General features: G+C 47.3%; 1 protein-coding gene across 1 annotated transcript; it reads right to left on the minus strand.

Moving 5' to 3' along the window:
• Positions 1-7,540: 7,540 nt before the first annotated feature.
• Positions 7,541-10,083, minus strand: ZCCHC3 (zinc finger CCHC-type containing 3). Its single transcript, XM_008141245.3, has one exon. The coding sequence runs from the start codon at positions 9,991-9,993 to the stop codon at positions 8,764-8,766; it is 1,230 nt and encodes a 409-aa protein (XP_008139467.3). The 5' UTR covers positions 9,994-10,083; the 3' UTR covers positions 7,541-8,763.
• Positions 10,084-14,559: the final 4,476 nt, after the last annotated feature.

Genomic DNA, 14,559 nt, shown 5'->3' on the forward strand with positions numbered 1-14,559 from the left:
GCATCCAACCTTTGTCCGGCTACTTCCCATCCCATCAGTGAGGGACGTCATGTCCCAGCTGTCTTGCAAACAGCTACTTTGAGACCTAAGCCTCAGGTCTATGAGGTGGTGCAGTTTGCCCTCAGCTGAGATAGCCGCCCCCCCAGGAGTGAGGCTCACGGTAGGCAGTTGTCTTGTACCTCTGGGTAGGCAATTGTGTTGCGCCTAAAAATCAAAATCCTCTCCCTGTCCCCTGAGGAGAGTTACTGGGGACTCAGGGCAGGGGCTACTCTTGCTAGGGGTAAGGGAGTGTTGAACCCAGGCATTCAGAATCCAGGAGCCTGGTGCTCACCTCTGTGACTCTTAGTGCCAGGGGACATGCAGGCTAAATTTCAGGGATATTCCCTCAGAGAAATAAGGGGTTGGGGGATGGGCCTGACCTCCCAGGCTGAAGGGAGCCTTACCAAAGGCGAGAAGACTGAAGGAGTGAATTAACTTTTTTACATGAATGGATAAGTCCTTCTTCAGTAGAGTCAGTGATGACTGTGCTTAAGGGTATTATTAAAGGACAAAGTAGCCTACCCAGGTAGCTCAGTTGCTCAGAGCATCTTCCTGATACACCAAGGTTGTGGGTTCAGTCCCTGGTCAGGGCACATACAAGAATCAATCAGTGAATGCATAAATAAGTGGGACAACAAAAATAAATGTCTCTCTCCCCTTCTTCTCTCTCTCAAATCAATAACTAAAAATGTTTTTTTTTAAAGGAAAAGTAGACACGTCATGATCTGTAACCTCAGCTAAGTAATTCTATATCATTCATGCCATAAATATTTATCAGGCTTTCACTATGTGCCAGGCACAGTCTTAAATGCTGGAGCTACAGCCAAGAGCAAAAAAGTCATGATTCTTGCCCTCTCTCTCAAAGTTCAAAATTGAGAGACAGAGGCAGATATTAATCAAACCATGGTATAAATAAACTCTAACCCTAACTGTAACCTGAACTGTTGGAAGGAGAGGGGGATGTAAGAGAGCAGGTCTGGTCTAGAAGATTAGGGAAGGCTGCATTTAGGAAGTGGCATTAGAACTGAGCATCAGGGAAGGGAAGGGTTAACCACATGTCAGGGAGGGTGAATTCCTGGAATGACTAGCAGGAGCCCAGCCAGGGTTAGGGGGTGAGACTGAGGAGGCAGGCCTGATGGGCCCCAGGGAGGACACAGAGTCTTTGAAGGTCTTCAAGCTGGGGAGTAAGTGATCACATTTCATTTTGAGGACTATTTTTTTGGATTGAAGGAGACCAAGCTTGGAAGCAGGGGGACCAGAGTTTGTTGCTGTAGTTAGAGTATTAAACTTTCCTATTAACGTTTCTTATTTTTAAACATAGAGGACATGGATTCCTGTCTTTACAGAGTCTACAGGAATTTCTTTGAAGTCTTGTGTTGTGGTTTGCATTGATTTTTGTTACTAATTTTTTTTTTTTTTTGGCCAGAGATAACATATGAAATAGTTAAAACAAAAACAAAATTAAAAAGCAAAATAAAAACCACAGGGATATACCATGGAAAATAAGTTTTCCTTCCATCCCAAACCCCAAACATGTAGACCTTCTCAGAAGCTACAACAGTTACCAATTTCATTAATAGCCTTCCAGAGTTATTTGTACATAAGTAAGATATATATATATTTATTCCATCATTTAAAAATTGTAATACATGTATAAATAACATTGAACACTTTACATCATATGATTTTTTGTTAAGTATACCTCAATAAAACTGAAAGGTAAAATTAAAATGTAAATAATAATATACCATATCTTGCTTTGTTCACTTTAAAATGTATCTTAGAGCTTATCTGGCTGGCATGGGTCAGTGGTTGAGTGTCTAGGTTGCAGGCCCGATCCCCAGTAGGGGGCATGCAGGAGGCAATCAATGATTCTCTCTCATCATTGATGTTTCTCTTTCTCTCTCTCTCTCTCTCTCTCTCTCTCTCTCTCTCCCCCCCTTTTTTTCTCTCCCCCCTTTATCTCTGAAATCAATAAATAATATATTTTTTAAAATGTGTCTTAGAGATTATTTCATATTAATACATAATATAATTGTTCCTTTTAACTGCTGCATAGTGTTCCACTATTTGGAAGTGCCATAGACTATCTAACTAGCTCCCTATTGCTAGACAATCAGATTGCTCCCAGTCTTTGGTACCCGAAGTAATGCTTCAGTGAACATCCTGGTACACTGATCTTTGTTCACATGTCCAAGTTTAGCTATAAGTGACTGCTGTGTTAAAAGGTTACGTGAATTTTAAATTTTTATATAGTGCCAAACTGCTTTCCAAAGATGTTACTCCATGTTTTATTTTAAAATGCTGCAAATTTTCCATTTTCTATAATATATCTGTGTGTATTTTCTTTTAATTTTCTGTGTGTATTTTCATGAAACCTGTCCTTCCCAAATATTCTTAGTTACACTGACAAGCCAGCAAATAGTGCTGTATGGTTGGATCCAATGGCTTTGCACATGCCTGGTACACTCTCATGGGACGCCACTTTCAACTTGGTATGATCTGACCACCACTCATCTTATGCCACTCCTTACACCACCATACTGAACTCCTCTGGCTGCCGTACCTGCATTGACATGAAGAGATGTAATCGGCACTCTGGCTGAGCATGAGGTCCCAAAGGAGCCCAGGAGCCTCCTGTAAAAGGAGTTGAATTGACTAAAGTTAGGAAGATTAGCTGTTCCTGAGTCTGCCTCCTGCTCCCATCATTCCGCTCTAAAAGGCCCTCGCTAATAACCTCCACGTCACTCCATCCAATGGGTACTCTTCAATTCTTTGACATCTCTCAGGCAGTTTCACTTGACCGCTTGCAGCACTCAATACAGTTGTTAATTCCTGCCACTTGTAACTCTTCTCCCTGTTTATAAGTCTTTACACTTTTGTTTTCCTTCTCCCTTTGTGGCTGTCCCTTATTAGTTTGTCACGATACCCTTTTCCATCAGGGAAAACTCTCACATAGAGTTGCTTAAGGCACAATCCAAGTTGCTATAATTGTTCTCCCCTCTGCTTTCTCTCATGACCCATTAGGAGATTGTAAAATCAATTTAATGGGTCATATAAGTATTTATAAAACAATGAAGCAATAGAATGAAAAATACCAGGGTACCCAGCCAGAGTGGCTCAGTTGGTTAAGCATCAGTCCTCTCTCTTGCACTGAAAGGTTGCTAGTTTGGTTCCCAGTCAGGGTACATGCCTGGGTTGAGGGATTGATCCTTAGTTGGGAAGTGTACGTAAGGCAACCAAGATCAACGTTTCTCTCTCACATCAGCATTTCACTCACCTGCTCCTCCGCTCCTCCTCCTCTAAGCATGTTCTGGGGTTAGGATTAAAAAAAAAAATCAGGGTGCACTACCCACAGGGTTAGTATTATATATATATCAAGGGTGGGGGACCTTTTTTTCTGCCCAGGGCCATTTGGATTTATAACATAATTCAAGGGCCATACAAAATTATTCACTTAAAAATTAGCTGGCTATATTTGGTCAAACATTTAATTAACTCACCTTGGCAGGGCCAGACCAAATTATTTCTTGAGCCTTATATGGCCCATGGGCCAGACGTTCCCCACCCCTTATATATATAGTTTACATATTGTTTTAAATATATATGTACATATATATATATATATATATGCACACACGTGCATACATGTCTTTGATGGCTGCAATGTAAAAAGTACATATTAATGTGGGGTGTAGATAAAAATTGTGAAAGCTATTGTTACAAGACTCATATATGTTTATTTCTCAAGCCCAGTACTTTTCTTAGAATTTAAGATGGTGCATATTGAACCACCTGTTCCACACCTTGTCTTAGACATCCTCTATGGAGACCTCAAACTCAACACAAACTCAAGGCTTTCATCCCAATCTTGGTATTTTCTCCTTTGTTCTACATCTCAGGGAATGGTCCCATCATCGTTCCAATTGCAGAAGCGGGAAACCTAGGAGTCAATTATGGTACTTACCCTTTCCCAGCCCATGTCTATCTTGTTGACTTAAATGTCTAAATATATCTTTACCCTGACTGCTTTTCTCCATCTGCATCATCCAGGTCCAATTTACCCATGTCTCTCTCTCATCTGGGTAAACTGGACATCTTTCTACTTGGGCTCCCCTCTGACCCATTCTCTACAATGTCTCCTGAATGGTATTTAAAAAATACAGCCCTGATCATGTCACTTCCTTGCTTAAAAATCCTTCAATGGCTTCTCATCATTCCTAGACTCAAATTCTAGGCGCCTCTCTCTCTCTCTCTCTCTCTCCCCTTTCCCCATCTCCTTCCATCAGGCAGGCACTTCTTTGCTTCTTTCTCCTAAGCTCTAAGCTCCCCCCCCCCCTTTTTTTTTTTTGGCCTCTGTAACTTGTTCCCTGAGTTCACTCATGCAGCTCTGCTGGCTCATTTCTTAAAAAAATAAAAAATAAAAATCTAAACATGGCTGACCAGACCCCGTGTAAAATCTCCAGCCTTAATTTCTACCATCACCTCCCTCCCCGCCTCTGTATTATAGCCACACTGGCTGGGCTGGATACGGTTGGCAGGCAGACAACATCCATTCCCACTGTTTACATGCCTTCCTGTGCTACGTATTCCCAGACTTCTTTTCAGGTAGGGCTCCAGCAATGAGATACACATGCATGAGATTTGGAAGGTGGAAGGAAGGCGAAGTCACAGTTTGGCTGTTTTTGCTTGTGAGCTTGTGGAAACACCAGCTTATGGTCTCTGGCTTGACATGTCACTGTCCTGGCAGTAGGTTTCTGGTCCTAGCAACCTGTCCTTGGGTGGCAGGTTCAGCAGCGAGTTCTCAAACGCACCCTTTCCAGGGGTGAGCGCCTGGTTCCTTTCTGACTATGAGAGAGGTAGTAGCTCCCCTGGCAGGTCAGTTTCTGTGCTGTTCTAGGGTCATTCCTAATACCCAGCCGGGGCCCATCACTTTCTTCACTAACTGGAGTGGTTTCTGTTTCTAAGCCTGGACTCCACTTGATTTCTAGATTTGGCCAAGGCTCCTCCCATTATAGGGTTATACTTATCCCCTTTGCCTAGGCCAGAGGTCGGCAAACTCATTAGTCAGCAGAGCCAAATATCAACAGGACAACGATTGAAATTTCTTTTGAGAGCCAACTTTTTTAAACTTAAACTTCTTCTAACGCCACTTCTTCAAAATAGACTCGCCCAGGACGTGGTATTTTGTGGAAGAGCCACACTCAAGGGGCCAAAGAGCCCCATGTGGCTCTCGAGCCGCAGTTTGCAGACCAGGGGCCTAGGCTAATAACCCCCCTCCCCCGTCATCCCTTTACCCTCACCCCATCTCTCAATTAACTCCTTATATATCCTTTCAATCTCAGTTCAAACATGTCCTCTGGGATGTTATCCCTGACTCTTAAGACCAGATCAGTTTTCCTTGTTAAACACGATATCACAGCATATTTCTTTGAACTCATTATCACAGTTTGCAATTAATGTACCTATTTGTGTGATTCTGGAATTTGAGCCCCAGGGGACTTGACTATTTTGTTTTATTCCATTGCCTGCAAAGAGTTAGTGCCCAACATAACACGTTGAATGAATGAATGGACTGGAGGGTGTTAAGACAAAATCAAGTCTCTTAAATAGCACTGACAAGCCCCATGCCACCTCCTTTTGGCATTTCCCCAACCACATCTTCTGTGACTTTCCAGACTGAACATGCTGTGTGTTCCAGGTCTCTGCACAGGCTGTTTCTGCGCTTGGATATCTCTTCCTTCTTTACTGGGCTCTTATTCATCCTGCAGGTTTCAGAGGAGACATCATCTCTGCTAGGAAACGTGTACTTCACACAATTCTGTACGTTTTGTATTTCTTTTTTCAGAGTATTTAAAAGCACTTATTATTTTTTAAAAATTGCTTGTTACTTATCTGTATCTCCTGCAAGTGCACTGTCTTGTTCATGGGTACTGTATATGCAGAGCAGCGCCTTGCACAGGCCTGGCAGCTAGTCCGCCAGCCTCGTCTAGGGATCTCAGCACACTCCCCTGGAGCCCATGAACAGTGAGGAATTGTAATTTGGGGGCTGCTAGATGGGGAGAGGAAGCTGGGGGAGGTTTGTTCCGCTCCAACCCTTGGCTCAATCCCCAGAACGCTAGGCAGGAGGCCCTGGGGCGGATTCTGTGGGGGATGGGCAGGGAAAGTTTCTTCCTGCGCTCACTCCAGGAGAGTTGTAGGGAGGGGCGGGGAGAGGGAAGATCCTTCCTAAGAGGCTCCTTGGCACAGTGCCTGCTAGGAAGAAGGGGGAGGGGAGTAGGATGAATGCAGGCTTTCTCCGGCCCACCGGCCTCCGAGCGCTGGGAGGGAGGAACATGCAGGGCAGAGAAGAGAGAGATGAGGGGGAGGGAGAGAACAAGAGGGAGGAATCCGGGAGGGAAGGGTCTGTTTGCTTTGGGAGACAGGAAGGAGAGGGGCTGAGCTGGCTCTGAAAAAGAAAAAGCGTTCCCCAGAGCCAACCAGGCCCCAACTACTCCAGATCAGCTCTGTAAATACCCTGAAGTCACTGACTCAGAATCAATACACTGGGAACTTTCTTAGGATCATAACATCTCAGAGCAGAAGTCCTTCAGAGGTTTGGGTCTGGGGTGGAGGGGAGGGAATCTCCAGGATTAGATCAGTTTGGAGGAGTGAGTCAGCTCTCCCAGCAGAGCCCTTGGACTCTCTCTTCCTCCCTTATAGCTAGAAGAGATGGCATTTTTAAAAAGCCCATGAATACTTTGCACCCAATTCCTGGCACTTACAACTGTAAGATGATGAAACGGACATCTTCCCTCTGTCCTTCCCACTAGTTTGTAATTTCTCAAGGACAGAGTCCCTCTCACTCATTTCAGTACCATTCAGAACTGTGGTCTCAAAACTGGCCACCCATCAGAATTGCTTGGGGATGCTTGCTAAAAATGTTTTTCCTCGCCTCGCTCCAGTGATTCTGATTCTTTGGAGCCGAGTTAGGGACTTAAAACTTGAGTTTAAGGCAGCCCAAAGGGTGAAAATTCGGGGAGAAGACAAGGTATAGGGAGTAACAAGTACAAACCTCCCCTCCTCCAATTACAACTTGAGTTTTAAGTGCGTTAAGTGATTAGCGCACTGGGTTTAGGGAGCAACTCCAAAGGGCCTGGTTCAACAGAGTAGGTGATTAAGTGTTGGCCTGCAGGGGCTGGAACTGTATTTGCAAGGTAAACAAGTGGTGTGTAGGAGGAAGTATGGATTGAACTAGGGTCTGTGTACCCACGCACCTAATACTTTGAAAGGAAATAGCGCAGCAGTATTAGCAATACAAAAGATAAATATTTATTCAGAACAAAACTTTTAACAATGGATTTTACATTCCAAGCCACAAGGAAATAGCAAAACTTAATGCAAAGGGAAGACAAAAACCCAAAGTAGTGTATTGTCTATTCTCCTTTAACTTGATAACAGTTGACCCAATGCTCTCTCGCATGGCCTATTTCACAAGTACATTTTAGAGTTAACAACTCATAATTCTGGGTTAAAACAGCCTTTCTCCTGAGAGTCAGGAGTTTGCAGATGAACTCCATTAGCTGCTTCTCTGGGGTGTCTAACTATTGAGACTAAGGTGCAAATGTAAACCTTTACTAGGTTTCCTTACACAGGAGCACCCCAATTTCTCACTGGTGGCAACAAATGGGGAAGGGTAAGGCCCCCAAAGGACCAGGCACACTTTAATCCAGGTGTGATACCCCAGGGAACGAGTGCACCCTGGATTATGTCTCCCAAGTATTCAGAAGCCCCTGCTAAATCTTCTTTTTCTGCTTTCTGGCCCAGATGGCACATTATTCTGGAGAGATCAGACGTTCTGGGCCCTCAAGTGTTGAGGAAAATGTTGTGAAGTGTGAGAGGTAGTGGAATGAGCACTGGCCTTGGGGTCAGGGAACTCTAGGCTAGCTCTGGCAGCAGACAGCTACGTGACTTTGACCCAGTCATTTAACCTCTCTGGGCCTGTTTCACTGTTGGAAAACCTGGTGATGGGTGTAAACCAATTTTTAGGTTCTTTCCGACAGGAAAACTGTAGATTCCATAATTTTGTGGCTCCTCTAAGCCACCGAAAGAGCTGTCACAAAGTCCATGTATTTTAATGCCATAAAGAGAGGCCCTTGGCCACCGTTCAGAGCTTATTGACTCAGATTACAAACACTTCTAACAACACTGGTTTCACAAATTCTCAGACCACACAGATTAGAAGCAGCAAATTATACGGGGGAGGGAAAGAGCTGCACAAGCCAGACATCCTGACAGAAGTCACAGTCAAAAATGTTTTCAAGTCAACAAACACTGATGGCCGCGCAGTGTCTACCACGTGCTGGGCCCTGCACTTAGTGCTGGGACATCAAGATGAGCAAGGCAGCCCAAGGGGTGAAAATTCGGGGAGGAGACAAGGCATAGGGAGTAACAAGTACAAACCTCCCCTCCCCCAATTACAAAAAAAAAAAACGAAAACAAAATTCAATAGAGGGACTGGCGACGTATCTGCACACTAACAGTTGCCGGTAGTCATTACCAATGACAGCCACCAATTCAGAAAAGGCTGAAATGGAGTAAACTCGGTTTAAGAAGGCAGAGAGAGATATCTCCTGTTTAAAAAGATCTCTTTCAAACACGATAGAAAATGGTTTCAAAAAGAGTTTTGGCACTTAAGAGGGGTAAACTGGCTCTGTATTCACCCTGGCAGGCAGGCGGGGGTGTTCAGTGCCCAGCAACGCCGGGCAGCGGAGGCGCCACGGCATTGTGAACGGCTTTGGGACACTGAGCAAAGGCGTGCCCTCGCTTGCCACAGAGGTTGCACACGATGCCCTTTCGGCAATAAGGGCTCAGGTGCCCCTCCTCCCCGCACCTGAAGCACCTGTCCTGCGTGCAGCTGCCGCTCAAGTGGGTCCGGGAGCCACATTTGAAGCACGTCTTGGGCTGCCCCTTGTACCAGCTGTAGCCCCGCTCGGCCCCCAGAAAGAAGGCCCCCGGGAGGTGCCGGACACCGCCCTCCCCCTGGCGCAGCTCGATCTCGCACTTGTACTCGCCGGTCCAGATCCCAAACCTGTCGGTCACTTTCACGGGCACGGCCAGCACATCGCAGTGGCGCTTGAGCCAGGTCACGATGTCCTCCACGTCCACGGTCTCGTTCCGGAAGAGGATGAAGAGCGTCTTCAGGCTGGACTTGCTCCGGCCCAGCACCACGAAGTTCTCCCAGCAGTCCTCCTCCTCGCGCTTCTCCTCGTAGACGCGCAGGAACAGGGCCAGCTTCTCCGCCGAGCGGAAGCTCACGTCGAACTCGCGGCTGCCGGGGATCTGGATGACGGCGTAGATGTCGCCCGGCTCCATGCCGATGGAGCGCAGGATGAGCGCGCCCACCACGAAGTCCCGGGTCGGGCAGGCGCTCTCGTCTCCCTGGAAACAGATGCGCACGAGAAAGCGGCCCCTGCTCGGGCCGGCCGCGGAGCCCGCCGCCGCCGCCGCCGCCCCCGCCCCCAGCTCGTCCTGGGGGGGTTCCTCGGCCGGGTCCTCGGCCGCGCCAAGCCTGGACGGGGTCGCCATGGCCGCCCCCTCGGCCTTCTTCCTCCTGCCCGCCTCCGCCGCGCCTTTCTTCTTGCGGGGGTCCGCCGCCTCGCCGGCCGGCTCTCTCCGTCGGCCCTTCGGGTCCCCGCGGCTGGCCGGAGGGAAGTCGCCGAGGCACGGCGCCGCCAGGCCCGCAGGGGCGCCGAGCGCGCCCGCCACGCCGCCGCCGCCCTCCTCCTCGCGCCGCGGCGGCCGCGACTCGCGGAACTCACCCTTCTTCTCGGCCAGGTTCTTCACCACCTGCGCCCAGCCCAGCTTCTCGCGGCCGCCCTCCCTCTCCTCGGCGCGGGCCGCTGGGCGCGCGGCGGGCAGGAGCTGCGGGCGCCCCCGCTTCCTCTCCTCCTCGGGGCCGCCGCCGGTGGCCATTTTACCTACTTCCCAGCATCCTCCACTCGCTCCCGCAGCCCGAGGGCGCCCATCGCGCGCAGTGCGGTGGGCTCGGGGTGCTTTTTTTTTTTTTTTGAAATTTGATGCTGCCTCTCCCCGCCCCGCCAAAAATATTTACGTGCGGCGCCTGGCGGCCGGCGCCGGGCCGGGGCCCTGGTAACGGCCGAGCGCGCTTCCGCCGGGCGCGCCAGCCCCGCCCCCGGGCACCGCGCGGCCCGGGGCTTGGAGCGCGGCCCTGGCTGGCGAGGGTTTGGCAGCCGCGGCCTCGCTCTCGAGGATTCGGTGTTTCGCAAGCGGCCCGCGGCGATTTCATTCCAGCCGCGTTCCCGGCGGCCCGCAGCCCCGAGGCGGGCCGGGCCGAGGATCTCGCCCATCTTGTCGTCTTTTTGTGAACCTTTTCCCTTCAGACGGAACAGAACCTGGCTCCCCCTCCGCCCGAAGCGAACCGCGATGCGATGTTTTTCAGCGTTGGGTTATTTCAAACATACAGAAAGTTGAATTTAACCGCGAACGTCTCACCTTTTGACCATTTTTAACTTTCTAGCGTTAAAATTTGACTGCACTACACCTCTACCACACTACCCCTCTATCCATCAGTCCTTATTTTTTAAATAGTAATTTTTTTCCAGTAAGTTACATGACATCATTTTAAAAAAAAAGATCTCCCGCATACTCATGATACCAATTTATAAAACATGGAGCGCCGAAGCGCCCAGGCCTGTTCTAAGCACAGGGCAGGCCTTGTCACATGGAATCTCCCAAAAACAATGCTGCAATTTCCATTTTTTCAGGACAGAGGGCCTCGGGGATGGGGTTAAATTGTGTGGCCCGGTGGCAGAGCTAACAGGGAGCTCCTAATTAATTACAAACGGGTGGCTTCTATTCCTTTATTAAGCCGCTTTGTTTCTGACAGTGTGGACCAAGGACTATTTGCATCTGACTCTGCAGGAAACAATCGTAACACAGATTCCTGGCGAACGTTAGCGCTGGACAGGATCTATTCCTCTCTCAGCTATCTCAGCTGGTGTTTTGGAAATCTAACATTGGGGTGGTTGAGGGGGTGGGTTTATCATTACCTTTCTGTCCGTTTTGTCTTTTTTCCTGCCTATCTGTACATTCCAGGGCGCTGCAGTGACCTTGCCCACTTGAGTGAAAGAAAAGGTGGGTTGTGGAGTCCGGGAGGCAGACCCTCCTTTAAATCTGAGTGCTTCACCTCTCAGCCTTGTCCCGTGGGGCCAATGACTTCAGTTTTCATAGCTTCAATGTGCTCCTCCACAACAAAGGAATATTAATACCTACCGTCAGAGGAGGGATGTGGGAGTTCAAGGAGATAACACGTGTTAAAGACCTTGATCCACGGTGGGTTTTTTATTTTTAAGTTTTTAAAAATATATTTTTTTGTTGTTGGTTTCAGAGAGGGAGGGCGAGGGAAAGAGAGAGAGAAGCATCATTGATCATTCCACAGTGGGTTTTCCAGGATTGGTTAATTTAATGCCTCAACGATGCTATCAAGGAACAGGTCCCCTCCACTTTCCCCTCTTTCATTCCGCCGTTTAGTTACCTCCCCTCACAGTTCCACAATTCTGGGAATGCCACACAGATTTGACAGTATCTAGTAGCAGATGAGAAAATGTTTTTCTGCAATGTCTCTCTCTTAAAAAAAAAAAAAATATATATATATATACACACACACATATTATATATATATATATATATATATATATATATATATATATATATATATATATATATTTATTTCAGAGAGGAAGGGAGAGGGAGAGAGACAGAAACATCAATGATGAGAGAGAATCACCTGTCCCCCCACCCTCCAATCGGGATCAACTGCAACCCAGGCCGGACCAAACACATAGGTCGAAGCTCAACCACTGAGCCACTGGCCTGGCTATAATGTCTGTTTTTTTTAAGTGTGATGAAAATCTTTCCCAAAAGTCTCTAAGTAGACTTCTCACCCTATTCTTTGGCCCGACTTTTATCAGATGCCTATGACTAAACCTAAAACTGGCAAGAGAAATGGACCCACCAAACCTAGCTCAGACCACTCATGACTTCCGGAGAGGGAGCTGGGACAGGGCTGGGGCCGGCCTCCTCTAAAGACAGTGCCTGTCCGAGTAAGATCAAGCTGAGATGCGCGGGGAGAAATGGCTATTGGGCAGGCAGCCGCCCAGGTTTGCCACATGTTGCTACCTCCTACTTTTTAACTGTTTTGTGGTGCAGAGCTTCTCAGCTGGAGTTGTGGTCCAGTGCGCTTTGTAAGTGGGGGTGCCTGACAGTGACTCCTTCAGCCCTAGGGGCAGCCGAGAGGGTCCTGGATGGCTGGAGTACCCAGCTGATTGCTTTTACCATAGCAGTCTCTTCTGTTTACCATAGTGTGCAGTGCAATTTAAAACATTTTCCTGTGATTTTTAACAGGGGGAGAAGGTGGGGAACTCTGGCCTAGTATTCTTTAGTAACATTCCCCTATTCAAGTTTAGGTGATTTCAAATTATTTGCTCCCTCCTAATTATTTTTTAAAGGGGAATGTACTTTTATTTTATTTATTTTTTAAATATTTCATGGATTGATTTGAGAGAGAGAGAGAGAGAGAGAGAGAGAGAGAGAGAGATTGATTTGTTGTTCCCACTCATCCATGCATTCATTGGTTGATTCTTATATGTGCCCTGACCAGGGGTCAAACTCACAACCTTGGCCCTAGCCGGTTTGGCTCAGTGGGTAGAGCATCAGCCCATGGACCGAAGACTGAAGGGTCCTGGGTTCAATCCCTGTCAAGGGCACATACCTGGGTTGCGGGCTCTATCCCTGGCCCTGGTCAGGGTGCGTGCGGGAGGCACCCAGTTGATGTGTTTCTCTCACATGGATGTTTCTCTCTCTGTCTCTCCCCCTGCCTTCCACTGTCTCTAAAAATCAATGGAAAAATATCCTCATGTGAAGATTAACGAACAAACAAACAAACAAACAAACAAGGAAGACACACTCACAAGCTTGGCTTATTGGGACGATGTTCTAACCAACTGAGCTACCTGGCCAGGGCCGGAATGCATTTTTAAATTTATGCTATATAGCCCTAACTGGTTTGGCTCGGTGGATAACGAACTGAAGGGTCCCAGGTTCGATTCGGGTCAAGGGCATGTACCTTGGTTGTGGGCACATCCCCAGTGGGGGGTGTGCAGGAGGCAACTGATCGATGTTTCTCTCTCGTTGATGTTTCTAGCTCTCTATCCCTCTCCCTTCCTCTCTGTAAAAAATTAATAAAATATATTAAAAAATAAAAGTATTGCTGACAGATTTGGATGTGGGATGAAAGATGAGTCAAGGATGACTTCAGGAAGAGCTGTTATTTTGAGTTGGGTGAAAATGTTTCTGGGGAAAGAATGCATGCTAGTTGCCTAATGGTGTCCAAATGGAGATATTGAGTAGACAATTGGCTGTATGTGACAGGAATTCAGGGAAGGGGCTGAAGATGTGAGGCTGGGAAGCATCTGGGTAGATATGGCATCTGGAAGGGAGCACATGGAGTGAAAGCAGATATTATTGGGGCAATCCGGTAATAAAGGGAGAAGAGGAGGGGCCAGCAAAAGAGAAGAAAAGGAGGCAGGAAGGAACTCCGGAGAGTGGTTTCCTGGATGCCAAGCTCAGAAAGTGTGTCAAGGAAGGAGTGACCCATTGTGCCAAATGCTGCACATAGGCCAGGTAAGACGAGGTAAGATGAGGTTTAGCAAAGTGGAGGTCACTAGTGGTATTGATTGACAAGGGGAGTTTCCGTGGAGAGGGGAACAGTGAAAGCCTGGCCGAAGAGGCAGAAAGGAATGGTAAACAGAGCAGGCAAACCTCTGTAAGAGTTTTGCTGTGAAGTGATGCAGAAATGGGAGGGGAGCTTGATGGAAGTGGTCACTTTAAAAAAAATTGTTTAAGCCTTAAACGGTTTGGCTCAGTGGATAGAGTGTCGGCCTGCGGACTGAAAGATCCCAGGTTCGATTCCGGTCAAGGGCATGTACCTTGGTTGCGGGCACATCCCCAGTGGGAGGTGTGCAGGAGGCAGCTGATCGATGTTTCTAACTCTCTATCCCTCTCTCTTCCTCTCTGTAAAAAATCAATAAAATATATTTAAAAAAATAAAAAAATTGTTTAAAATATATTTTTATTGATTTCAGAGAGGAAGGGAGAGGGAGAGATAGAAACATCAATGATGTAAGAGTATCATTGATCGGCTGCCTCCTGCAGGTCCCACACTGAGGACTGAGCCCAAAACCGGGGCATATGTCCTGACTGGGAATTGAACCATGACCTCCTGCCATAGGTTGAAGCTCAACCACCGGGCCATGCTGGCTGGACATGTTCACTTTTTTTTTTTTTCAATAGAAGAAATTAAAATATGTTGGTATGACAATGAGAATAATACAGAGAAAAGAGTGATGGGAGAAAACGGGGTGAATTGCTGGGGAAATATCTTAGAGAAAGTAAGAGAGAATAGGATTCAGTGCGTAATTGTAGGAATTGGTCTCAGTAGGCAATTTATACAGAGTCACA

Source organism: Eptesicus fuscus, chromosome 12 (genome assembly GCF_027574615.1).
Source record: "Eptesicus fuscus isolate TK198812 chromosome 12, DD_ASM_mEF_20220401, whole genome shotgun sequence".
Taxonomy (NCBI): domain Eukaryota; kingdom Metazoa; phylum Chordata; class Mammalia; order Chiroptera; family Vespertilionidae; genus Eptesicus; species Eptesicus fuscus.